Raw genomic sequence first — 26,356 nt, forward strand, 5'->3', positions numbered from 1 at the left:
TTTCATCACCAAAAGGATTTATTCGGGAAAAAGAAAAGATTGCAACCCAGAACATGCAAACATGGCAAGCCACGTGCACACTCTGGCCTGTGCACCAAGACGGACGGGTATTTATAAAAAGGAAAAGGAAGTTAATGGAAGGGCAAGTTAGAACCATAGAGCTTTATTAAAACGTTTAAGAGTTCTTCCTGTATGGTTCTTGTGATTATGTAGAGCCCAAGAACTTCCATAAGCCCTAGCTCCTCCCATAGACCCTCCCAACTGATTATGTTTGCTTAAATTTCTAGTTCATCATTATCAGATTCTTGGGGGATCCACAAAGTTAAGAGAATCATATTGGCAAAAACGCGACCAGCTATAACCAAAAGGGATAGACAGCACAAAACGAAAAAGCCTTAGGACCCCCAAACTCATTTCTGCTTCCCAGGTAACGCATTCCATCTTCTTAACGTCAAAATGCCTCTAAAACTGAGTAAGCCGTCAGAAAATTTCTTAGGTAGTGAAGAATTTCAACAGGCTTCAAGGGACATTTCATCAATGATCTACGGGAGCCCACTAAAGTATCCCCTGGCACAGACTCCATGGGACAGAATACTCAGGAATCTCCTCTCACAACAGTGCTGATCAAACACGATTAAAGTGTGTTCCTGCCCACGAAATTACTGAAGTTCCCTCCCACTGATAAGATTTTATACTTTATTTTAAATAGAGTGCCAGACCACCAGCTTGTGGTGTAAAGGTGGAAATTCTCCAGTTTCAGGGAGGAGGTATCTCCAGAAAACATCTCCTAGGGAGAGCAGTAACTCAATTGCAGGGAGGTGATATCCCCGGGCGCCAGCCCCAGGGGGAAGCGCAACATTCCAAGGCAAAGGTAATAAAACTGTCTATTAGGCCCTGTTTGCTGGGAGTTCCCCTGAATACATTTATCTGTGTACAAAGAGTTAACGACTAACTTCTGCTTCTCGTCATCTATTCATTCAAAGATGTAGTAAAAAAACCTTATAAGCAGCCTGCTCGGGAAGCTCAGGGCTGATCTCCTCTAACCCTGCGGGGTAGAGTCGCCGGCCGGCTAGTAAAGGCTCATAATTAATCTCGATTGGCTCTGTGGGTCTCAGAATCATTCCCGCCACAACGGTGGCTGCCCTGTTCACACTCAGGGGCCCTCGTTTTTACTCTTCCTAAATTTAGAAGGGCTCAAGAGAACCTCGGAGGTGGCTGGTTTGGGTCTGACCTGAAGGTCCAGGAAGGCGAGAACCCCGACCATCCGCGGTTCTGAAAACTATGGACCACTGAAAAAATACCAGGCGCCCAGCACTAGTGTAGATCTTGTAGAGCTGCGCCTGCCCTAAAACTGCCACTCCCAGGACCTTTCGGGCCCAAGGAGCTTTCCCTCTGAGGGCCCAGCCGTAGGGTTCCCGTAGAACTGAAAAGTATGGGCTAAAAGCATGATGGGAAACAGAGCCTCGGAGCAAGAACTGGCGGAAGCCTCTATGGGAAGCACGGTCCACGACGGTGCGCCGGCCACAAAACCGGCACAAAGAGAGAAAAAAAGCTTTGGCCGGGATAGGGCGCCCAGGGATTTCTGGAGAACGGGTCCGGGGGAGGCATGTGCGCATGACCGGAAGTGGCGCGATTCCGGCGCGCCCCCTTTGGCGCGAGAGCAGGACCTGGCGTTTGGCAGTACCTGCAACCGCAGTTGGAGCTCGCGCCGGTAGCCGGCGGCTGTTTCTACACGCGCCGTTTTGCTTGAGACCCAGTCGTTGTTTGCGCCTCGGGCTCCCTAGCCCAGACCTGGCTATGCGGCTGGGGAGACAGTGAAAGACCCGCTGGACAGGCCCCATCAGGGCGCCCAGGGCCCAGCACCGCAGGCTCAGACCCAGCCTCGGAGAGAAGAGTCCAGCAGTTTGGAGCAGGCCCGCAGGGCGGGGCTGGGGCTACAGTGAAGCGACGCGGACACCCAGAGACCTGCTGGGAGGCGGTGGCGCGTGGTGAGACCCAAATGCTGGGGGAAGGTGAGAAGTGTGGAGGGAACGGTTTGTTCCAGCTTGCTCACTAATACAGACCAGAACTCTGCGGTTACCCTTTCCACTTGGGAACGATCCTTTGAATGAAGAATTTTGGGGTCAAAAATGTTTGAGGCGCTCAGGACTGGATAACCTGAGTATCCAACCCTTTTACCCCGACCTGCTTGGTGGACCAATAGCATCTTTGAGAGAAATGGAAGGAACATGGGACGTACTTAGGGTCTCCTCTATTGCTTCTGATCTTTCAGCTCTTGAAGCAGCCAAGGATGCTCTAAACAGGAGCCTATTGGCTCCTCCCACGACTGAGGGCGGGTCGAACCCAGTTGGATTGTGAAGTTGTGTTTAGGAGCCGTTTAAGTTGTGGGCTAGTTGCCAGGTCTCTTAACCTGTTTCTTCATGGAGGGAAGGGTAAAATAACATTAAGTACCTCGTCTACCTCTAGGAACTGTAAACATCAAATAAAACGTATTGAAAGCATCTTGAATGCCTTACAGAACAAATGTGCATTTAATCTAAACTGCCAAGGCTCGTGTCATCCTCCCTTAGATCAGGGGGTACCTTCAAAGTCAGATTTGACAACTAGCATTTCATGTTGCCTTCCCCAGAGACCTGAGACGCAAGCAGGTTTTGTCCTCTCTATACTACTAAAAAGGAAGGACAGAGTGGAGTTAGGGACAGCTCAGTAACATACGGTCTGTACCAAGACCGGTATCCATACCTATTACTTCTGTTTCTGAGGACTGTACCACCTCTATTTTTTTAATTGAGGCATAATTCACATGCTATAATCATTTTTTTAATTTATTGGGGTGACACTGGTTGATAAAATTATATAAGTTTCAAGCGTACAATTCAATATTGCATTGTTGACTACCCAGAGTCAAATCTTCTATCACCATATATTAGACCAATAATCACTTTTAAAGTATAAAAGTCAGTGGGTTTTAGTATATTTGCAAAGTTGTACAACTGTCACTGCTATTTAATTCTACATTTTCTTCACCTCAAAAAGAAACCCATACCCATTAACCACTCCCTATTCCCCCTTCCCCCTAGTCCCTGGCAACCACTAATCTTTCTGTCCCTATGGATTTGCGTATTCTGGACATTTCATAAAAATAGAATCATACAACATATATCCAACTTCTTTCAATTAGCATAGTTTCAAGTTTCATCTGTGTTATAACATGAATGAATGTACCTGGTACCTCTTTATGGCTAATATTCCATTATATGGATATACCACATTTTATCTCTTCAGTTGATGGACATTTGAGTGGTTTCCAGTTTTGGTTATTATGAATAATGCTGTGAACATGAGTGCACAAGTTTTTGTGTGGATGTTTTCATATCTCTTGGGTCTATACCTAGGAGAGGAATTGCTGTCAAACGGCTGACTTTTTTTTAGGAACTGCCAAATGTTTCCACAATGGCTGCACCATTTTACATTCCCAGTAGCATCAAATGTTCCAATTACCCTACATCATCAGCACTGTTTTCCATCTTATTTTAGCCATCTAGTGTGTGTGAAGTGATATCTCATTATCATTTGATATGCATTTCTCCAGTGATTTATGATGAGCATCTTTTCATGAACTTCTTGTCTATTTGCATATCTTGCTTGGAGAAATAGCTATTCAGATGCTTTGCCCATTTTGAAAGTAGGTTGTCTTTTTATTGAATTGTAATATATTTATATATTCTGGATACTGGGCCCTTAGAAGATAAATGATTTGGAGAAATTTTTTTTCCATTCTGTGGTTATCTTTTCACTTTCTTGTATCCTTTGAAGCACAAAGTTTTTAATTTTGATGAAATTCAATTTATTTTTTCTTTTGTTACTTGTGCTTTTGGTGCCATAGCTAAGAAACTATTACCAATTAGACGTCATAAAGATTTATACTTATATTTTCTCCTAGGAGTTTTAGCTTTTACATTAGGTCTTTGATCCATTTTGAGTTAATTTTTATTAGTGGTGCAAGGTAGGAGTCTAATAACTTCATTATTTTTTATGGGGATACACAGTTGTCCCGGCACTATTTTTTGAAAAGGCTATTCTTACCCCATTTTATTTCTTGGCACTCTTGTTGAAAATTCAGTTGTCCATAAATGTTTATTTTCAGTTCTCTTCCATTGATCTATGTCTATCTTTTTACCAGTATCACAATATTTTAATTACTGTTTTGTAGAAAGTTTTGATATTGTGAATGAGTCCTTCAATTCCTTCTTTTTCCAGATCGTGGGACTGTAACTGTAAACATCAAATAAATTCTGGGTCCCTTGCATTTCCATATGAATTTTAAGATCAGTTTATCAATTTCTGTAAAAGAGTCATCTGGGTTTGATAGGGATTGCATTGACTCAAAACATTGGTAGTTTTTAATGTGCATGTCTTGCATTTTATTTTTTCCTAGATATTTTATTCTTTAATGCTCTTGTAAATGGAATTTTTTTATTTTCACTTTTCACTTGTTCATTGCTAGTATATAGAAATACATCTGGAGAAATGTCTATTCAAATCTTTTGCCCATTTTTAAGTGGGTTGTCTGTTTATTGTGTTCATATTGTATCTTGTTTATCTGTGAGTTTTTTTGTGACCTTGTTTATCCATGAGTTTTGTGGATTCCTTAAGATTTTCTATATACAAAATCATGTCACAAGGAGATAGTTTTAGTTCTTCCTTTCCGATCTGGATGCCTTTTTTCTTTTGTCTTGCCTAATTTCCCTGGCTAGACCATCCAGTGCAATAGTGAATAGGAGTGGCAGGAGCAGACATTGTTTCAGACCTTGGGACAGCATTGGGCTTTCGCCATCAAGTGTGATGTTAGCTCTGGGATTTTGACAGATGCCTTCTCAGGTGAAGGCGGTTCCCTTGTGTTCTTAGTTTGCAGAATGTATTTTATCATGAAAGTGTCAGATTTTGTAAAACGGCCTTTTTGGTGTTTGAGATGACCATGTGGAATTTTTTCCTTTGTATTAATATGGTGTCTCATGTAGATCATACACTGAACGAACCTGTGTTCCTGGGTTGAATTCCACTTGGTCATGACCCCTTCTTTTAATTAGGCAAATGTCTTAAATTCACGGAGACACTTTATCCAAAGAATAGGCGATATTTGTAAACTGTATACTTACATGCTAGGCATTGTGCCAATTGCTTTATTTGCATTTTCCTTTAATCTTCACAGCAACAACTTTACAAGGGATTATTATCCCCATTTTACAGATGAGAAAAATGAGACTTAGAGAGGTTACGTGATTTGCACACTGCAGGTAAGTGGTGGATTTGGGATACTTGAGAGTTTGTTGTACTCTAAAACCTCCCTATGTCTGACTAAATTGATGGGATTTCTAAGGTAGGAAAAATGGGAAAATTTACATCCTAATGCGGGTCTGCAAATTCAGCCCCAGTGCCCTGGAACCTTCAATGACCTTTGAACCCCCTCCTCAGAGTGAGAATGTGAGACCTTCCAGCTTGGTGAGCTGTAAACTTTTATGCCTCATTCTGTCTTTCTCTTTCTCCAGAACCACCTTCTCTGCACACTACCCTTGCCCAAGAGGAAAGTGCAGGAGAGGAAGGAATGGTGGCTGGTCTCCTTCCAGCTGGGCCCCATGTGAGTTGGAAATTTACTCTGAGAGGCAGCCTCTTATTAAGGGGTTTTTTCTCCTTAATTACAAAAGGAATTCATATTCATTGTAGAAAACCTGAATACAGAAAACATGCACCCCTCCCCTTAAAATTGGTTTATGTTCAGACATATTTTCCCCAAAATGGGTTTGTCCTGCTTTATAACCTTTTCCACATTGTAGAATTTGATTAAAATTTCCCCCATTTCATTTAGCATGTTCTACAGAATTTCTGATATATTCCGTTGTATAATCCTGCGGGTAGAAGCTGTCTTCTTCCCCTGCCTACTTTTTTGACTAGACTAGGTATTGGTCTGTTGTCATTTTTAGAAAGTCTACTCTTAAATTTCCTCATCAGTTCTACTCTTTATTGACAACTTTTTATTAGTTTTTTTGTTTGTTTTCCTTATACTTAAAATTCATTTTTTGAATCACTTGAATCCCTAACTTTTTTCTTTTCTTATTGAAAGGTTTTGGCTGTGGGTCTTATTTTTGGGTTTTCCAAAATTGTGACTTTGGTTTCTTTGCCCATTTGGTTGGTCTGTGCTCCCCGGGGACAGAGTCTATGTCTCTTGTCAACACAAAACACCCAGGTGTAGTGTGACTGCAGGGTGTAGAGTTTGACAGCACTATTAGCTCAACCTTATTAAATTGCTCAGTTCTTCCATACCTTTATTTTGTATTACCTATCAACTGAATTAACATCTCTCATAGCTGTATTTTGAACTTCTCCTTGAACTTCCTACAGTTTTTCCTTTATGAATTGTTTGTTATTTGGTTCATGACAGATCAGACACTCTTGCCTCTGCTCCTGGTGCCTCCCCTGCCTTGAACAGTCTTCTCTTGCCCCTGCCGAGGAATTTCCTCCTATAAGACCAGCTCAGTGATTATTTTCTGTGGTCTTACCTGATTATCCTCCTGCCTGCCATCCACCTAGGATTCCTCTTCTATTATCTTATAAACTGGTCTGTCCATCTCTGACACATTGTTACAGGTAGTAGTGTTATGTGCCTGGCTCTCCTGCTGATACTGTGTGATGTCTGAGTTCACGGGGATACTTATTAAATGTTCTGAAACATTGTTTTCATATTCCTTTCCTAATTTGCACCTGATTCCTCATTTCATAAACTCACACATTCTAGTTTTTGTTTTTCTATATCGGCTCTTAATTCCCAAGCAGCTGTTAGTTTCTGCCCAACTAACATTCACGTATATACGTGTTTTCTATTTATTCATATGTAAGTCTACCAGAATTACAAATGTGAGACTGTATTTTATTTATTTTTGTGTATCAATATCCAATATAGTGTTAATAAGCACATAAGTTTTTTTTTCTGAACTACTCAGAGCCCTGAATTTTTTCAGACCTTTTCTAGGCCTGCTAGCCATTTTACCCAGAGCCACCAGCCTCCCGCCCCCTCTCCACCTCCTTTCCTAAGGTCACTGGGAAAGACGACATGTTTGTTTCAGGGATCCATGCCCTTCAGCAATGTGACTGTGGCTTTCACCCACGAACAGTGGAGACACTTGGTCCCTGCTCCAAGGGACAAGTTCAAGGAGGGAATCCCAGACAAGTCCAGGAACCTGGTCCTACTGGGTAAGGAAAGTATTTAAAATATAGAATCTGCTCAGTTCTGAAAACCCGTGGCACTTTCCAGTGTTGAGTGATCCCAAATTGTTCCGACACCCCAGAGGGATGTTTGTTCCTTCCCGCTTCCCCAGGGAAAGGTCTCGGCCTTCTTGGTGGGAAGATAGGCATTTTCATTTTGCTTCCCCCAGAGACTGCATCTCACCATTTTTTTATTTCCCAGGAGGGCTGGGGTAACCTTCAGGCCAGTTCTCTCCATATTCAGTAAGTTCCCATCTTCCTAAATAGCTTGCTTTATGGACTCCTGGTTTGACCCCCTCCTGAGGCTGTTTCTGTAGCTTCTTCCAGAAATGCTTTACCAAGACACTGGCACCTTATCTGTCTTATTTACTGCTATATCCCCTAGTTCCCAGCACCAACTAAGTACTCAAATATTTGTTGAATGAATGAAATTAATGACCTAACTAGCCTGTTTCCACTCCCCTGAGTTCTGGGTAGCTGTTTATACTTAGGACAAATCTCTAAAGCTTGTTTTTCCCCCACTTGAATAGGACTTCCAGTTTCCCAACCTGGCATGAACTCCCAGTTGGAACAAAGGGAAGGCCCGTGGATATTGGAGGGAAATGGTCTAAGAACTACCTGTCCAGGTACATTAGTAAGCACTAAGCCAGTGAGAGTATGGGAAGCAAAAGCCCTTTGAAACACATTAGTGCGTTTAATAAGGAAACAGTGACTGGGGGTACCAAGGTAAGAATGGGAATATAGAGAGGGTAGGAGCTATATTTTAGATCAGATGAATAGGAAAGACCACTTTGAGGTGACACTGGAGTTGAGATCTGAAGGAAGAGAATGAGCAAGCCATGTGAGTGTTTCGGGGAGAAACATTCTGGGCCACAACATGTGTTGAGGCGCTGAGAAATGAATTTGCATCAGATATAGGAGACAGAGAAATATGTCCCGAATAAAAGAACAGGAGAAAAAAGAACAAAAAAAGAACTAAATGAAATAGAGTTCAAAACACTGGTTATGAGGATGCTCAAAGCACTCAGGAAAAGAATAGATGAACTCATTGAGAACTTGGATAAAGAGAAATATAAAAACCTGTCAGAATTGAAGACTAACTGATACACTAAAAATACTAAAAATACACTAGAGGGAATCAACAGATTTGTTGATGCAAAAGAGTCAGCGAGCTAGAACACAAGTTAGTGGAAATCAACCAATCAGACCAACAGAAATAAAAATAAGGATTGTAAAAACTGAGTTTTAGGGACCTCCAAAACAACATCAAGTATACTAACATTAGAATCATAGGAATCCCAGAAGAGACAGGAAACCAATTTAAAAAAATACTGGCTGAAAACTTCCCAGTTTGGTAAGAGACATCCAAATCCAGGAAGCACAGAGTCCCAAACAAAATGAGCCCAAATAGGCCCACACCATGACACATAAGAAAATGCCAAAAGTTAGAGAATCTTAAAACAGCAAAAGTAAAGCAGCTGGTAATGTACAAAGGATCCCCCATAAGACTACTGGCTGATTTTCAGGCCAGAAGGGAATGGTATGATTTACTCGAAATGATGAAAGGGGAAAAAAACAATAACCAAGAATACCCAGCAAGTTTATCATTCAGAATTGAAGGATAGTTTCCCTGAAAAGCAAAAGCCAAACCAGCATTGAAAAAAAAAAAGTTAAAGGGACTTTCAGTGGAAAAGGCCAAAACTAAAAATAAGAAAATATAGGTGGTAACATCAGCATCATGGCAGTTTTGAGAAGATTGCTTTGTATCGCCCCTTAAATTTACAAATCAGACACCTGTAATCCAACAGACGTTCCTGAGAGGTCCACACATCAGTACATTTGAAGGTGGGCATACTGGAATGCACAGGAGAGATGGGATGGGGTAAGATAAGGACAGTGTCCACAGATACAGTTTGGTGGCTTCTGCAGCCCCACCTAACACGGTAATAACAGGAGTTGGGGTGTGCCCCCACACTACGGGCCAGCAGAGATCTGTTTCTCAGAGGTGCAAGTAGCACAAGTAAGAAAAACAAACTTGCACTATATATCACCATCTACTAGAAAACAAAGAACTCTGACATCCTGCTGAATTGTCAAGATCAAACAGTATCTAAACAAGAGTCCACTACCTAAAATGCACAGGCAGTTCAGTGAGCTCAGGAATGAAATTAATGAACAAAAGGAGTACTTTACTGAAGAGACCGAAACTATAAAAAGAACCAAAATGGGAGACTGAAGAACTCAATAAATGAAATGAGGAATGCATTTGAGATCATTGGAAATAGCAAACCAGATAGAAAACAATGAGCAAGCCCGAAGATAGAAATGACTCAGATTAAAGGAAGAACTAAAAGCTTTAAAAAATTAAAGAACTCTATAAGAACTATCTGACTTCATTAGAAAGAACATAAGAATAACGGGTACCTCAGAAAAGGGAGAAGGGAACAAAGCCTATTCAGATAATTGATGAGAACTTCCTAAACCTAGAAAGGAAGTAGACTGTTGAGCATAAGAAGCTAACAAAATATAATTATCTCAATGCAAAAAGACCTCCAAGACACCTATTAAAACTCAAAAGTTTAACCCTTTTCCCATTTAGAAAAAAAAAAAGTGCAGCTCACTGCCAGCATCACTTTAACATCACACACAGGAATGCTGTTTTCTAGGATTTGAAATTTTCAGCAACCGAGAATTACTATATTTTGTAAATGGAAATACCACTACTAAAAACAAAATGCTATAAATACAATGATGTCATTTGTTTCTAAAAACTATTGATATACTAGAACAATGGGAAAGTAATAATAAAAGCAAGATATTTCATGGCAAACTTTGGGGGTAAGATCAGGACTGCAACGTGAGGCATCTCGGGGTAAACACTGCAGCTGCAGGTGCCACTGGCAGGTATTCTCGGGGCCAACGGGAAATGGGTTAAATGAAGGAGAATTCTCAAGGCAGCCAGGGGAAAAGACAGTAAACTACAAAGGAAAACCCATCAGATTATTAATTAGATTTCTCAGTAGTGACATCGTACAATCCAGGAGAGCGTGAAATGGTATATTCAAGAGAGAGATCACCAGCCCGTGACATATCCAGTATAGTTGTCCATGGATAGATGAACGGGTAAAGATGTAGTACATATAGAATGTTACTCAACCACAAAAAAACTTGCTATTTGCAACAATATGGATGGAACTCAAGAGCATTATGTTAAGTCTGACAGAGGAAGACAAATACCATTTGGTTTCACTTATATAGAATGAACAAAATGAAACAAACGAACTCATAGAGAACAGATAATTGCCAGAGGGGAGGGAGATGGCAGGTTTGGGCAGACAGGGATGGGGACTGAGAATTAAGAAACCACACTGTTTTCCAGAAAAGTGGTCCCAATTTCTGCAGCTGTATCAGTGCATGAGATATTCTATGCTGCTGCACTCTAGAAATAACCATTTTTTGACATCTTGATTTAAGTGAAAATATTCATGTTGCTAGCACTGTTTATCAGCTCTTTAAAGTGAATTATTTAAACCTCGTAAACAGATTGCCCAAATCCATACAGAATTATTAAGACTCAGTACTTGGCAAAAGCAGATGAGTATCAAAAAAAGAAAACGAATATTGCATCTGAGGTAGAGGATTAGGGTAAATTTCATCCCTTTGCGTTTGGGAGAATGGACTAAAGGGTGCTAATATATCTATCTTAAAACCCAAAGCCACCTCGTCATTACACAGGGTTTAGAACAGAAAGAAGAGATCGGTAACGTTCTGAGTGAAAGGAAGTGAAGTAGTAAACCTGTCTGCATAAGAGCTCAGCCGAACTTCAGCCTTTTGTATTTCAGAAGTATCTTTTCTTCCACCACAGGAATCTTTTTAATTGCCTAAATTTTTTTCAGACCGGAAGATTGTATCTCAGTCACCACCGGAACAAGACATTTCTGAGGAATCATGCCAAGACACAAGTGTAGAGGTGTCCCCTGCGAAGTCAAATCACAGGAACAGTGACCTGGGGAAAAGCTGCAATCTGAGACCAGTCCTTTCTCCTCAACAGAGAGTTCCTACGGAAGTGAGGCCCTGTAAACGTGAACCACAAACGAAGGGCTTCACGAAGGGTTCAGATGTCATTAAATCTCACCGAGTGAAACCGTACATGTGCAATGAATGTGGCAAAGCCTTCAGTTACTGTTCCTCCCTTTCTCAGCATCAGAAGAGCCACACCGGGGAGAAGCCATACGAGTGCAGCGAGTGTGGGAAGGCCTTCAGCCAGAGCTCATCGCTCATCCAGCACCAGAGGGTTCACACCGGAGAGAAACCTTATAAATGCAGCCAGTGTGGAAGAGCCTTCAGCCAGAATGCAAACCTCACAAAACACCAGAGAACTCATACTGGAGAGAAGCCCTACAAGTGTACAGAATGTGAGAAAGCCTTCAGTGACTGCTCGGCCCTCGTTCAGCATCAGCGCATTCACACAGGGGAGAAGCCCTACGAGTGCAGTGAGTGCGGGAAGGCCTTCCGTCACAGCGCCAACCTCACCAACCACCAGAGGACACACACAGGGGAGAAGCCCTACGAGTGCAGCGCGTGTGGGAAGGCCTTCAGCTACTGTGCGGCCTTTATTCAGCATCAGAGGATCCACACGGGAGAGAAACCTTACAAATGCAACACGTGTGGGAAAGCCTTCAGCCAGAGCGCAAACCTCACCAACCACCAGAGGACTCACACGGGGGAGAAACCATACAAGTGCAGTGAGTGTGGGAAGGCCTTCAGCCAAAGTACCAATCTTATAATCCACCAAAAGACCCACACTGGAGAGAAGCCATACAAGTGTAATGAATGTGGGAAGTTTTTCAGTGAGAGCTCAGCCCTCATTCGACATCACATAATCCATACTGGGGAGAAACCCTACGAATGCAATGAGTGTGGAAAAGCTTTTAACCAGAGTTCATCTCTTAGTCAGCATCAGAGAATTCACACTGGCGTGAAACCTTACCAGTGCAGCCAGTGTGGAAAGGCCTTCAGATGTAGTTCAGCTTTCATTAGACATCAGCGACTCCATGCTGGAGAGTGACTGGGAACATGCCCAATGTGGATAGGGACCTGACAGGTAAATGCAGGTAACCTGAAAGCACCTGGAGACATCTTTTAGTCTGTAGCCCAGAGCCACATGCGCCTTTAATAAAGTCAGCTCTACATACTGCATGTGGAAGGCCTCAGGAGCTCTTAACCCTTTTCCATTTAAAAAAGTATAGCTTGCTGCCAGCATCATTAACATCACATGTAAGAATGCTGCGTTTTCTAGGATTTGACATTTTCAGCAATCGAGAATCACTGTATTTTGTAAATGGAAATACCACTACCAAAAACAATGCTATAAATAGAATGTCATTTGTTTCCAAACAATATCGATATACTACAGCGATGCAATAATAATAAAAGCGAGATATTCTGTGGCAAACTTTGGGGGTAAGGTTAGGACCATAACAGCGAGTTATCGGGGTAAATGCTGCAGCCACAAGCGCCGCTGGTGAGTCTTCATCCTCGGGGCAAATGGGAAATGGGTTAACATCTTCCATAAGCTTAAATAACTCCTTGAATGAGGGCTCCTGCCAAAGAAACAAGTACATTGGCCAGGAAAGAGCATTTCTTTTAATGGGGCTACTAAGGTATCTGATCTAGAGGAGTAAATTCAAGTAAGGAGGATTCTAAGGCCAACCATTAAATGTGCTCTCATTGGGGGCTGGGAAGGGATTCACTCCCTAATGCTAAAGACATTGAAATCTGGGAAAGGCTGCAACTCGGGGAACACCGCAGTGCCCACTGTTAGAACCTGTTCCAGCGCTTGTTACTGCTATGGAAGTCTCAGGAGGACAGTGAGGTTGAGGCCATCAGATGGAAGGTGCTGAAACCTCTCCATAAGGCACATGCCTTCCTGTGGAGACCCTAACAGGGAGGGACAACCTAATGATAGCCATGTTACCTTGGCTCAGAGGCCGGTGGGTCATCTTCACATCCTTCCCCTCTCTAGAGAAGTTGTTTCCTTTGATCAGTATTTTTACCTTTGGCCTGCTTCCTTTCTCCTTGGCACTCACCTGGGTCCTGCCCTTGATATTTATAACCCATCTCATATCCCAGTGGTGTGACCGCATCCTAGCACCTATAAAACTCCAGTATGCTCCCTTGGCCCTGGGTTAAGTGTCTGATTTCAGACATAGACTTCCCATTACTAGTGTTCTCCTATAAGGGGACCTTGTGTCAACCATCCCTCACCCAAGGCCTCTAGCTTTGATTGCTTGGGTGACTTGGTACCGTGTCCTGGGATTCTCACTCTACCCCTTCATTCACCCCAATTCTCAGGTCATCCTTTCCACTAAAGGGCCTGGTGACAAATAGAAGAAAATGAAGTTCTCAAGTTAATCATCCCCAACTCCCTTTAGGGTAGTGACCAGAACCACCTTCCAGGTGGTGCTTCAAGCTATTCAGGTATGGCTTGTCCCAGTGCCCAGGTGTCCATTCACTTAACCGAAAGTGATAAGCTCTTAACGTGATTCAGAAAGAACAGAACTAAGGGAAAATGAGGAAGACTTGAGAAAGACGGAAAATATACACTGGAAGATCAACGGATTCAGAGAATGGCAGGACAAGAACTGCAGCTCACTTTAGACACAAACTCTACCCCCATTTCACACAACCTCAGGACCAGTCAGGGAGTCATGATAAGGTCAGATTTCTTTGTTCCATCAGTGACTCTGACCCCCAGCTATTCACTAAAATAAATACCAATTACTGAATCTTGAATTATGGGCCCTGGGCCCCAACTCTCCAATGATGAACTTGGTCTGGAATGAAGAGCTTCATCCCATTTACTTATGCTGAATTACAAATTTTCCTTCTGGCCAAGATTTCTTAGAGCGCCATGAATGTCTCTACAAAAAGCACTGAGACTTGCTTTCTAGATGTCTTTCCTGAGCTAGTCCCACAGAGGGAATGTACTGCCCGGACTGCTACTTCCACAGGTTCTGCTACCTTGGCCCCACTAACCACCATCTGACCACAGGGAGCTAGCTCCCCCAGGGAAGAGACCACATCGAAAAGTCCAGTGGTTATCAAATAAATGATCTTTAATTGAAATAGTTTCCTTTGCAGTTCTTAACTCTGTGGGAAAGAAAAAAAAAATCCTATCAGTGACGGGACAAAAAAAACCTCAACCCCATTACTGACCATTTCTAGAACTTTCCAGCTCATCTCCATGAATACATTAGCTCCTCTCCAGCTTTCACCCAGATTTTAAGCAAATGAAACTGATGCAGCAGTTACTTACAGCTGGGCATTCCACTGCGCCACTGTTGATGTCATCTATGATGTCATGAGGATGGCGACCATCAACATTGCAGCCCACAGACTGGGCAGTGCCCAAGATCTCTTTAATGGTTCCTATAATTAAGAAAAAGTGGCATCAGATGGGGCTGTCAGCTCCAGCTCCTCACAATCCTCAGATACCATTAGGGAAATACTTTGGGTTTCACCAACAGCCAAAGAGAGGAATAACTTATTTTATAAAATACTAGGAATATCCCTGCTCCCCTATTCCAAAATTCAGAGCTCTACTTTGTTGTGTGAGCCCTAAATTCAGACTTCACAGAATCCTTGATACCCAGATTGAACACAACCAGCCCAAAATCTTCCCCATGATCAAGGCATTCTTTCAAACCCAAAGGACGCTATGCCCCACATTTTAGGTTTTACAGAATAGCATCCCCTATGAGAAGGGAAATGCTACTCGGTGAATAACACCCGTGCCGTGCTCTTACCAGAGAGTTCTCTAGCTAAAGATCGGTGCCGCATCTGTCGGGCAATGTTGACAATCTCATCGAAAGTGATGTTTCCACTGTGCTTAACTGCAGAAAAAAACAGCTGAAGCTTTGTCACAAGCCAAGACCAGAGTAGACCACATGTCCTCCCTCAGCCATTTCCAGATGTTCCCATGCTCTCGGCACAGAGTCATCCACATGAAGAACAACCCTGTTTCCTAAGCTGGGGTTTACTATCAGCTCACCACTGGATTGCACCAGCCAACAGAGAACTGGTCAGGTGCAGTGGCGGGTGGCTAGGCTATGGCAAAACCAAGTCTACTAATCTTATGTAGAAGAGACTCAGAGTGTCATCCAGCTCAGCAGTCTCTCCTAATTATTGGTCATCATTTTCAGGTGCTTCACCCTGCCTATTTCCTTCCTGTATGGCACCTGATAGTGCCTGGCTCTGTAACAGTTTAACATCAAGTCCCCAAGCCATCCCTAGGTCTGGTTATAGAAAACATGCACTAGGTATCAAGCACTAACTACAAGTAGACACCACCACTCATAAACCCTCAGTTTACCAGAGAAAAAGCTACTCACTGTTTTTCTGCTTCTTTCTGTCCCTTGGTGGTTCTTTGAGGGCTTTGATGATCAAGGCAGAGGCAGAAGGTACTACCTCAATCTGCAAAAAAGAATCTCAATGTGAACAAGACCTGTGCCACCCTCTAATTACAATACTGCCACACAACTTGGTTCTTAAGAGACCACGCACGGGCTAGACACTGGATTTGCTTATACGTTCTCAAATAATTTTCAGTCTGAAACGTCCTGAAGAGACAAAGTGATTGACCCAATGTCACACAAGTGAGAATATATGAGACTTTATCTTTGACCATGGTCCAGGGTCAAAGATCCCTCCCCAGATAAAATTGCTCTCACCACTGGTGGGTGGTGGCCATGTCAGCAAAACCCTTCCACCTAGGAATCCCAAACTACCCTCAAACCACCCCTCAAACCACGTACCTGGGCCTGTCTGTTCTGAATGGTCAGTTTCACTGTGATCCTCAGACCCTTCCAATCACCGGTTGCCTTGGCGATGTCATCACCAACCTTTTTTGGTGACTGCAGAAATGAAAGTATGTAATCATATCATGCCCAAAGTTTAACAACAACCTGAAAACCTGCCCAGTCTACCTCACTTGGCAATACCTCAAATCCTCATCAAGCACAGAAAACTGAAGCACATAACTGTACCTATCCAATCAAGGTGTGCCTATCACCACAGTATAAACTGGGAAAATGAGGCTGGGGTGAAGACTGTTCAGGGCTGTAAGCTGTAAGCCCAGGGCCATAATGGGGCAAAGTCCCTTCCTTACCTACCTACCTTCTCATAAGGACCCATGTGATAATGTAGGAACTTCCAACCCTGGTTACATCTGAATCCTCTGGGAAGCTTTACAGATGGGTATCAGGTTCCTGTGTCAAACCTATCAAAGTCAATCTACTAGGGTGGGGTGTGGACACTTGCTACTTTGGAATTTCCTAGTGACCACGAGCCTAAATAAGTATGCCCAGTGAGTACCTGCTAAGGGCCAAAGAAAATTATTAAGACGCTGGTTATGCAAGACCAAGGTGGGAGAGTATTTGGGACAGACCATTATGCAAGGAATAAAAGCTTAATGATATTGAGAGAAACCCAAGTTAAATAAAATGGAGAAGCAGGCAAGAGGCTGGTCATAGGTAAAGTTGGTCTTATTAATCCTCCCAACAACAATACGCCCATATCCTTGACTAGGAAACACAGGCCACTTGACTTCAAAACCCTCACACCTGACCTCTTCCAGCCCATCAGGTGCACTAACAGCGGTGGTTAAGAGACACTGGAGAAGTTACTCCAAGTACCGAGTTCGATTTTCATATATAACCTTTCCACAGAACCTAATGCCAATTCAATGGCTCAGGTCTAATCGGGGACAAATATCCGCCAACGCCGATGACATCTTCCATACGGTCGTACTTGCACAAACCAAGCATAACTGCTCTCACAAAAGAAACATCCTCCCACGAGAAAGACTTACCAGACCCAAGGGCCCGATCTTGGGGGCCAGGGCAGATGTGGCACCGACTTCCCCACCGGTGCACCTCAGGTACACTGGGAAAAGAAAAATGATTAATGCCTCTGTAGAGGTGGGGGGGCGCCTCACAACCATACCGGTCTCTACGCATCGTTCCGAGGATAGCCACGCCACTTTTCGGCTCTTTTTCAAAACAGCTCCAAGAGCCTCGGCGGAGAGCCGAGGCAGGCCACCCCCTCCCCGCTGCCATCACCTTCTTAAGCGTGGGCCGCTCCAAGCGCCACGTGGGACAGCGGCCTTCGGTACAGCTACGTCTGCCGAGGCCCACACCGAGCCGGCGAGGACGCAGCCGAACCGCCAGCCAACTAAGTGGGGAAGCGCCGGAGACAAACCTTACCCTAAAGCGTGCGGGCTGCAAAGCCGCCACAGGTCGTCCGGTCCTCCCTCCCCATTTGCACGTGGGGAAGCTGAGGCTCAGAAAGAGTAAGAGACTTCGCAGCGCCCCGAACGTGGCACCGGAAGGGCCTCTAGCAGGCAGCAGCGTTTTAAAAAGCCCGACGTGGTGGGAAAAGCAACTGCGGAGAGGCCGCGGGCTCTACGGGTTGCGGGGAGAAGAGATGCTCCATCCCGCAGCCCTGGCCACATCTAAAGCACGCACCGACTTTGACTTCGTTGGGGTCGAACTTAGGCGGCATTGTGGAGGTGGCTGGTGTCGGATGAACCCGGATTCGGGACGACCGAAGACAGTTGCACCGTAGCCTCCTCCGAGCCGACAGCAGAAAGACCGGAAGCCTCTTGGACCACGCCGGATATAGGCAGCGAAGCGCAGCTGTCGCGAGAGTAGCCGTCTCCGCCCAGCCTCTCAGCGACGCCCTTGCCGCCATGTTGCTTGTGGGCAGGCGCCAGAGGCTAACGGGTGGAGAACCTGATGGACACCTCGGTGAGCTGTGGCCAGGGGGCTCAGAAGAGGGTTCAGGGCAGTTCGCCTCTGGGAGGCAGACAAAAGAGGGCTGCTCCCAAGATCCCGGGTCCCGCTGTTCCCCATTCTCTCTTATCGTGAGGGTCACCCCATGGTCCTTGTCACCCAATCCCAGAACCCCGCCCCTCCCCTAGAAGTCCGCACCCACATTCGGAGACCTCAGGGCCACAGTGACCCCGGCCTTTTTCGTTTTTTAACTCCCTCGTGATGTGTGCATTTTAATTAATCAAAACAATTTCGTTCGGGTCCAAATTCGTTCTCTTAATTCTAAGATTCTGCAGTTCTTGGAGTCTCAGACTTCGTCATCAGGGTCTGCGTGACTTTCTGAGATTCTGAGTTTCGGTCCCCAGCTCCTGCGTTTGAAGGAGACCAGTCTCCGCATTCGCCGGCGCTCGTGCCAGGTAGTCTGCGACCCGGCGTCCATGACCAAGCCCTACGAGTGATCGGCCTGCCCGAGGGAACGAACGTCGGAGACCTGTCAACCATAAAGCCAGGTGGGACACTCCCCACTCCAACCAGGGGAAGATGAGTGTGGTTCTCCCCATCTGGACAGGAAGCTGGGGGAGGGGATGGATATGGGGAGCAAGCTGGGAGGAGCTCACCTGGGGGGGATGAGGGGAGGAGGTGGAGAGGACTGGATTTCACAGAGGGGGTGAGGGAAGGTTAGTCATTAGGGAGCAGAAGATTAGAGCTTGTCATCAGGGAAGAGGTGGGGAACGCTGATTTTAGATTATGCCCCATCCCAGCAGTCATGTGGGGTGACGAGAGGAGCCTGAGCCAGCTCTGCAGTCTTGGCTGGCTCCCCAGACAGCCCACTGGCTGTGGGCGCAGACCTGTGATCTCTGCCCCTTCCCCTGAGGACTGGGTGTTGTCTTCAACTGCATCTCCTCCCTAGCCCTCTTCTCCCTAGATTTTTAAACTGTAGCAGGCCCTGAATAAGTGTGTGTTAGGTGTGTGGTGCTATGTGGCTAACATTTATTAAGCAGTCATTCTGTACCAGGTACTGTGTTATAGGCTTTACACACATGAAATCAATGGATCCTCATAGAATCAGGTAACATTATTACTCACTTTACAAATGAGAAAACTGAGACTCAGCAGTAAACCAAGGTGCCATGGTTGGTAGGTGGTAGATCTGAGATTCAAACCCAGTTATATTTCAGGGAATTTAAACCCAGGGAAGCTATTAACCCTAAGCTTCCCTGGATGATTGTTTCCTGGCCCATTGATGTCCATTGTCAAGCACTGATATTTGCAGATACTGGGCAGGCAAGTGAGCATCTGGCTTCTGAGTTCACGACAGTATACTTAGTGCATTCGAAGTTATTTGAGCACCAAAGAGTTAAGCAAATACACAGGATCAGGACTCAAAAGAGCAGAATTCCAGACTGGTTTTGCTACAATCCAAGCTGCGTAACCAGGTCACTGAACTCGATGATTGTCAGTTTCATCACTATAAACAAGACTGTGATGAGAATCAAATGGAATAATAACTGTGAGAGTGGTAAGGTGCCTGAAAATTGCTTTTGAATTTTTAGTTAAAAAATTTCTTTAGTCGTGATGTAGTTGAGCTCTCCAAGGTCATGGCTGGTTTATGTCATGCCCTGTTTGATTTGTTGATACCACTCACAGTGTTTCAGAGACTAGGAGTAACTCATCAGGCCAGTCTGTTAGAGTCCCCAAAGGAAGGCCTGAGGAAACTTCTCTGGGTCAACCCCTTATCTAATGTGAAGGCGAGAAGGGGGCCCAGAACAGGGCAAAGGTATGCCAAGGTCTCCCAGTGGCCAGTGGCAAATGTGGGCCAGCACCCAGCTCACCTGGCTTGTCATCGTTCTGCCTATGTCAACAAAGAACAAGGAGTAGTGAGCACCTGCTATGCCTGGCTCAGGGCACAGGGTGATGGTCCAGATGGACACAGCTCCTGCCCTCAGGGAACTTACAGTCCAACGGATCAGCTGCATGCTCTGCGTTACCGCGCTACCTGTCCTGGCTTTCGTGGGAGAGCTGTGACACATTCCCCAGGCCCTAACTTTTCTCCTATGCCCTAGTGCTGTGAAGATTGCACCAGGAAAAAGGAAGGATGCCGCTCTTCTTCCGGAAGCGGAAACCCAGTGAGGAAGCTCGGAAACGCCTGGAGTACCAGATGTGTCTGGTGAGGGGAAATATGTTTCCTCTGAGTCCATTCCCATCTCCGCCTCCGCCCCGTGAAAGAGGGCTCCGCACTTTCCCCCAAACAAACTGTGCGGCCTCGCATCAGCCTTCCCCACCTGCCCCCACCCCCAGAGGAAATCTCTGACTCACAGCAGACTGATGAGGCTGCCTGTCAGGTGCTCAGGAGTGCCCTGTACTTCCCTTCGTAGACCGTAGACCGATCGCACCCGTCATTACTTATTCATTTGTTCTTCCCTTCTGGCCCTCAAACCCCTTTAAACCAGGAATCTTTGGTCTGCCACAAAATGGATTAGTTGAACCAGATGCCGTCTGTGGTCCCGTGTAGATTCTTAATTCTATGTTTCTTTGCCTGGTTTGTCCACTCTGCAAGGATGTTTTGTTTGAACACTTTAAAAAAACCTTTTTTTTCTAAAAGAAAACTAAAAAAATGCACCTAAACCATCAATAAAATTTTTTTTTATCCTTAGGCAAAAGAAGCTGGGGCCGATGACATTCTCGACATCTCTAAGTGTGAGCTCTCAGAGGTAAACTGGGTGGCGTCCTGGCTGTGAGTTCGGTTTCTCCTTTCTTCTTGAATCACATGTTCCTGGGGAAGACAGATGTGGACTGGGGCTTTAAAAAGTCTGGAAGTGCTGGTCAAGAGCTGTCTCCTTAGATTTTGTTCTTGTCCAAAAGAATTGAGATGATCTTTGGCCTCGATGTAGTCTTCAAGAGTCAAGGACGCTGCTTAGAAAAATGGCCCACAGATTCCTACGGTCCTGGGAGAGTGTGGGTTTCTCTAGCCTCTGCAAAGCACTGGAGACCTTTCTTCTGCCTCTGATAGTTGATGATGGGCATGGGGAAAGTGGGCTAGGACTGGGCAGGGCACTCTCCTGCCAGCTGATTGGAAGGGAGCGCTGCCCGTACCCTGAGCAACATTCCTCACTAGCCTTTTCCCCGGGCTTAGTGCTGTTCTCTACATCAGCATTTTGCATTGTTCACCTCCTGTTCCATCTCTCCCTCACACGTGTGCCACTCAGAAAATAAATTAAAAACTGGCCAATGGGGAGGCACTGACTCTTCTTTATTCTTCTCTTAGATTCCATTTGGGGCTTTTGCAACATGCAAAGTTCTTCAGAAAAAGGTGAGACCGCGGGAGTGTTAGGAGCTCTCCTGGTATCCCCCTTCTTTCTGATTCTCACCCTCGCAGCCTGCAGCCGGTCTCTTCACCGTTAGGAGAGCCGGCTTTGGCATGGGACAGCCCTGGGTCACATCCTGGCTTTGCCACTCAGGCCTTGGGCAACTTCCTTAAACGCTTACATTTCGATTTCTTCATCTACGAAGTAAAGATATTCATAGCTTTATTCTGACAGAGGTATAGTAAGATGCAAATGAGTGACAGAGCAGTCACAGAGTAAATTAATTACTGCCATGTGAACACTGAGAAACCTCATCGTTATTAATAATAAAAACCACACTCACTTCATTCTGGTTACTCCGAGGGGGTTAAGAGTGGAATGAATGATTGTTAGGAAAGTCTTTGCAGCTTTGAACGCAGCTAGGTAAGAATATTCTAAATGAATTATCTAGATCAGGGGTCTCCAGCCCCGGGGCCATGGACCAGTACCAGTTTGTGGCTGTTAGGAATGGGGCACACAGCCCGAGGTGAGCAGTGGATGAGCCAGTGCAAAGTCGTCTATATTTGCAGCCGCTCCCCAGCGTCACCGCCTCAGCTCCACCTCAGATCGTCAGGCACTAGATTCTCATAGGAGCACTGGTACCTGGTGCCAAAAGGGTTGGGGCCCACTGGTCTAGATGAAGGTAGGTGAGAAGTGTTCCATACCAATAGGGTGGTGAGCTCCTTGACACTAGAAGTATTCATCCAGGGGCCAGTGCTTAATAAAAACGGCAACAGATGACATGGATCAAGCACTGCACCGTGATCTGGGCTAAGTGCTTTTTGTCCATCAGCTTGTTAATCATCATGGCAGCCCTTGAAGGCAGGTACTTTATTATCCTCTATTTTCCATGTGAAATCGGAAGCTAAGGAAGGTTAAGGTCAGGGCAACTGCATGAGGATCCCTTCTCAGAACGGAAATAGAATTAGCCCTCTAAAGTCCCTTTCACCCTTGAAATTCCAGGTCTCAGGGTCATCTGATTCCACCTTGGAGGTCCCATCCCCCACTGTGGAGTCTGGAAGAGCGGAGAGCACTGGGCTGGGCAGGGCCCATGTGCATCCTGCGCTGAGCTGGCTGCCTGTCGCCAGCCTTCCAACTTGCTGCTCTTCTTCAACCTAATGTGGCAAATCTTTCCCACACAGGTGTTGATTGTCCACACGAATCACCTCACTTCCCTGCTTCCTAAATCCTGCAGCCTCCTGAGTCTCATAACCATCAAGGTACTAGGGCCTTTCTCCCAGGCGTGGAGGACTCTGCATGGCTTTCTAGGTGTCCAGCCCCCTTTGTGTCTCCTCTGTTAAAGGGTATGCCAGTGGGCCTAACGTAATAGTCCATATAGGGTTTAATCAACATAGTTTATTGGGCACCTTCTATGTGCTGTGCGTGGGGTGGGGTTACAGAGAGAACGAACCACAAGCTCTGCCTTTGGGGAGTTTGCTGGCCAGACAGAAAAGCAAGCCATAGACTCACAGCAAGCGAACTGGCAGAGGGCGGGAAACTCATGGTCCCACACAAGAAGGACCAGGACAGACACCTAATGGTCCCAGACAGGGAGGAACAAAATGGACGCCAGGCATCGTGTGGTCAGTGTGTGAAAGCCTGGTGACCCGGGACGACTCCCTCCTGTCAGCTCCTCCAGGACCAGGACGTAGTCGCACAATACGTGAGACGTGACCCCAGAGTTGTCCCACGTGACCATGAGCTGTGACGGTGTACACACTAAGAGAAGACTTTTTATGGTTAACTCTCGTTTGTTGAGATCAGGGGTAGTTTTTACTTCTCTTTATTGTCCAACATGCATTATTTTTGTAGTCAGGAAAAGATAACATTAAAATTTTTTCTCCTTATATTTGTGTTTTATATGTTTCATATATATGTATGGTATACATACACATGTATATATATATATGTATATTTCTTGTGTCTTTTATCTTCATTGTTAAAAAATTAAATATAATTAAGCAGAAAATAGGAAAAATATAATTTCACACTCCAGAGACCCACTCAATATTTTATTGCATATTTAATTGTCTTTTTCAATATAAATATATATTCTCACAGATTTTATTTTCATACCCTGCTTCCTAGATGTTCCTGGTGGTTTCCTATCCCGTACTAACTTCAAAAGCCTTACTTAGCTTCGAGAGTCAGTAGTCAGACACGTTCAGTAACATGGCTATGGGCAGAATTTTCGCTTATATAAATGTATCTTTGCCCTCAGTGAATTTAAATATTTGGCGAAATAGAAGGGTAGAAATGGTATAATATTTTGAAGAAGCGTGAATATGATCATTTTAGTTGAGAGAAGAAGTTGGTACTCTTTATCCTTCTAGCAACCCCAAACACCTACCCCGCCCCACCCCACCAGCATGATATTCTCTAGGGACGAGACAAGTTCTGGATGCTCGCAATAACCAGCAGCAGCGCTACAGACTCTCTTAAAGGCAGCAGCCCTCAGAAGCCATAGCCCGGCTGAAAACCTGTGATCCCTCAGTGAGAAATTTCAGCCGCACAGACCTGGAGTGTTCTGGTTGTAGTCAGGCCAGGCGACACTTGGCGCCAGCTCTCCTGCCCCTTTGCTGTTAAGACACCCAGTGACGCCCCCGCCATTGCAGTCTGGGCCGTGGGTGTCTCTCTACCATATTTTTGGCTTGTCCTTTTTGAGATTTCATTACAAGCTTCCACAACTTTACAGAAAAAAAAGCCAGCAGGTCCACCTTTAAAAATGCTCAATTCAGCGTCCTAACTCTTAACTCACCGTCTCCCTGCTAATCCTGGTCAGCGGCTGCCCCTCGTCCCTGGAGTGCTCACCATGTGCCCGCGTGGAGTGGAGCCTTTCCCTTGCCTTGTGTGTTGCTTCCTCAGCCTTAGGGAGGCGGGTGTCAATTGTCCGCGTGCTTCGCAGAGGAAGAAGCAGCTTTCTTTCACGCTTAGGTTAAGTTTCTTCTCGTCACTATGCCCAGTCAGACCTGTCTTTCCAGCCTCCTCCCCTATCTCCCCTTCGCTCCCTGCAGTCAGCTTCTCTGTGTCCACCCCCGGCAGAGCCTGTCCGCAAGGCTCTTCTGCCTGAGTGGCTGTCACCTCATCCCTGAGGACCCTTCCAACCTCCCTGAGGAGACCTACCTTGTTCACCTGTGTCTGCACCCTGGCTTCTCTCCCCGAGAGCACTGACTGCAGTGTAACGAATTATCCATCAGCCGTCCGTGGGCAGTGCCCTCGCCCGGCAGTACCTCGCACACAGAGGAGACTAAAAAGTGACGCAAAGAGCCTGCCAGGTGGAGGATGTTATCGCAATTTATAGAAAACTGAGGCCCGGAGGGATGACTGACTTGCCCAAGGTCACATAGACAAGAGGTGGCGGAACAGTAGTAACTGCCACCACTGAGACCCATAGCGAGTATCTCGGTATGGGATCTTCTGGGACATTTTTTATGTATATATTTTTATAGAATTGCTGCATTCGCTGTTTTGTGACTTTCGAATACCCAGCAGTAACTTGTAACCATCCTTTGGTTCATCAAATATTCATCTGCCACGCTATTTTTAATGGCCGCTTAGCTTTCCATCGTATCTGTGTTTAATGGCTACTTAACGTGTCATCCCGTTGGCCTTGCCTACCTCCCAGCACCACATCCCAGAGGTAACATGGCCTTTGGAACCCTGTAAACCCGGTTCCAGCCCCAGTACCACCAGCTACCGGCCTTGAGAGCGGGCAGACCCCACTGCCTTAGTGCAGCTCAGTTTCCTTCTTCCTAACACTGGGACAGCTAGAGCCTTGTCACATGCTGCCTCCCCCAGACCCCTGAAACTCTTAGTCCCCTTCTCCCTCCCTTCCCGATCGTGGGACTGTGATTGGGCATTTTGTCATCTGTGTAAACGATGGACCCAGGTCCACGGTCTGGCTCTGCTCTCCCGGGCACATGATTTCACTGATCTCAGCCTCGGCTTTCTCGTCCCTCGGGTGGGATCATAACGACCTGTGCCTCCCTCACAGGGCTGTCAGGAGGAGGCAAAGGTATGTGTATGGTGCCCTGGCCTGAAGTAGGCGTCTCACAACTGTCTGTACGTAGGGGTCTCGTTATTCTTTCCTTTTTCTTAGGTATTGAACGTGGAAAAGAATCAACTGACGTATCTCCCACATTCCACTGGGAACCTGACCCAGCTCCAGACCCTCAATGTGAAAGGTAGGGGCAAGGAAGCCCTGACTGTGTAACCCCTGCTCAGCTCTGGGCTGTCCCAGCCAGAATCCTTCTGGGAGCCATTGAGCATGAGGGCAGCCAGTCCCCAGTACATGGGACTGACTTGTTTGGTTGCCACGGTAACCACAGACAGGGTCTTGTGGGGAGGGGGGCGGACACCGTTGACAGCTAGGCCTCTGAGACTCCGTCATTCATGTTTACAACAATAAGTGTGGTGGAAAGCAGAGTGGACTGACTGAGTGACAGTGATCCGGGAGCCACAGGGACAGTCCTGAGTCTGTCACACTTGGTAAACAGCACTTCCACAGCCACCGAAGTAGCAGTCTTTGGTCTATGAGGTAGGGAGAAGGGCAGGTGTTCTCCCCAAGTTACAGATGAAGAAGACGAGGCTCAGAGAGCAGTGACTTGCTCAAGATCCCCCCACTGTGACAATGCCAGAACCCAGATACTAATGCATCAGTGGAGCGCCTGCCTCATACCCCGCAGCCCTTCATTTCTTCTGGCTGTTTTAAGCACTTTCCGCACAGAATGCCTCAGTACCTAAACGTAGCATGCATAATGATAAAAGTAATGGTGGCCCACTTAGGCACTGCGCGGAGGACCTCATATGCATAATCTTACCGAATCCCTCTACATTACCTTGAGGCCAAGTGGTGGTATTATCCCACTTGACAGATGAGAAAACTGTGCCCCAGGGAGGTAAAGTCAGTTTTCCAAAGTG

At 45.6% G+C, this 26,356-nt stretch overlaps 3 protein-coding genes and 1 non-coding gene across 16 annotated transcripts in view; 2 read left to right on the forward strand and 2 right to left on the reverse strand.

The window, feature by feature from the left end:
- The first annotated feature begins 1,345 nt into the window (after nucleotides 1-1,345).
- Nucleotides 1,346-14,388, forward strand: ZNF79 (zinc finger protein 79). 10 transcript variants are annotated; one of them, XM_039861419.1, is made up of 7 exons: nucleotides 1,347-2,012; nucleotides 5,213-5,297; nucleotides 5,550-5,638; nucleotides 7,017-7,248; nucleotides 7,463-7,503; nucleotides 7,791-7,886; nucleotides 11,157-14,388. In XM_039861419.1, exons 4-7 carry the CDS (start codon nucleotides 7,109-7,111, stop codon nucleotides 12,326-12,328), a joined length of 1,449 nt encoding a protein of 482 aa, XP_039717353.1. In that variant the 5' UTR covers nucleotides 1,347-2,012; nucleotides 5,213-5,297; nucleotides 5,550-5,638; nucleotides 7,017-7,108; the 3' UTR covers nucleotides 12,329-14,388. The 10 variants fall into 10 exon arrangements, with proteins under 10 accessions (XP_039717351.1, XP_039717352.1, XP_039717353.1 ...); XM_039861420.1 differs by having other exon boundaries at nucleotides 5,251-5,297; XM_039861417.1 differs by having other exon boundaries at nucleotides 1,346-2,012; nucleotides 5,213-5,638; nucleotides 7,122-7,248.
- On the reverse strand, nucleotides 14,353-17,985 carry RPL12 (ribosomal protein L12). Of its 2 annotated transcripts, XM_039861428.1 has the most exons (7): nucleotides 17,787-17,984; nucleotides 17,132-17,205; nucleotides 16,077-16,175; nucleotides 15,654-15,735; nucleotides 15,069-15,155; nucleotides 14,579-14,691; nucleotides 14,353-14,412 (listed from the first exon to the last, which is right to left on the reverse strand). In XM_039861428.1, exons 1-7 carry the CDS (start codon nucleotides 17,821-17,823, stop codon nucleotides 14,407-14,409), a joined length of 498 nt encoding a protein of 165 aa, XP_039717362.1. In that variant the 5' UTR covers nucleotides 17,824-17,984; the 3' UTR covers nucleotides 14,353-14,406. The 2 variants fall into 2 exon arrangements, with proteins under 2 accessions (XP_039717362.1, XP_039717361.1); XM_039861427.1 differs by lacking the exon at nucleotides 14,353-14,412 and having other exon boundaries at nucleotides 14,462-14,691; nucleotides 17,787-17,985.
- Nucleotides 15,232-15,361, reverse strand: LOC120601800 (small nucleolar RNA SNORA65). The gene has a single exon (XR_005652562.1). It is a non-coding gene; the product is annotated as a small nucleolar RNA SNORA65 (small nucleolar RNA).
- Nucleotides 17,937-26,356, forward strand: part of LRSAM1 (leucine rich repeat and sterile alpha motif containing 1) — a 36,929-nt gene continuing 28,509 nt past the window's right edge. For 2 of the 3 annotated variants that reach the window (XM_039861414.1, XM_039861415.1), the window contains exon 1: nucleotides 25,511-25,620. Coding sequence is in view for 1 of the 3 variants with exons in the window: in XM_039861416.1 (XP_039717350.1) it covers nucleotides 20,188-20,259; nucleotides 20,747-20,803; nucleotides 21,358-21,402; nucleotides 22,579-22,721; nucleotides 23,827-23,830; nucleotides 25,536-25,620 (406 nt within the window). In the remaining 2 variants the exon portion in view is untranslated. Of the gene's footprint in view, nucleotides 18,069-18,457; nucleotides 18,602-20,155; nucleotides 20,260-20,746; nucleotides 20,804-21,357; nucleotides 21,403-22,578; nucleotides 22,722-23,826; nucleotides 23,831-25,510; nucleotides 25,621-26,356 lie in introns of those variants that run through there. The other variant, XM_039861416.1, reaches the window with a different exon arrangement.

The sequence above is a fragment of the Pteropus medius genome, unplaced genomic scaffold, assembly GCF_902729225.1.
Source record: "Pteropus medius unplaced genomic scaffold, Ma_sr-lr_union100, whole genome shotgun sequence".
Classification (NCBI taxonomy): Eukaryota; Metazoa; Chordata; class Mammalia; order Chiroptera; family Pteropodidae; genus Pteropus; species Pteropus medius.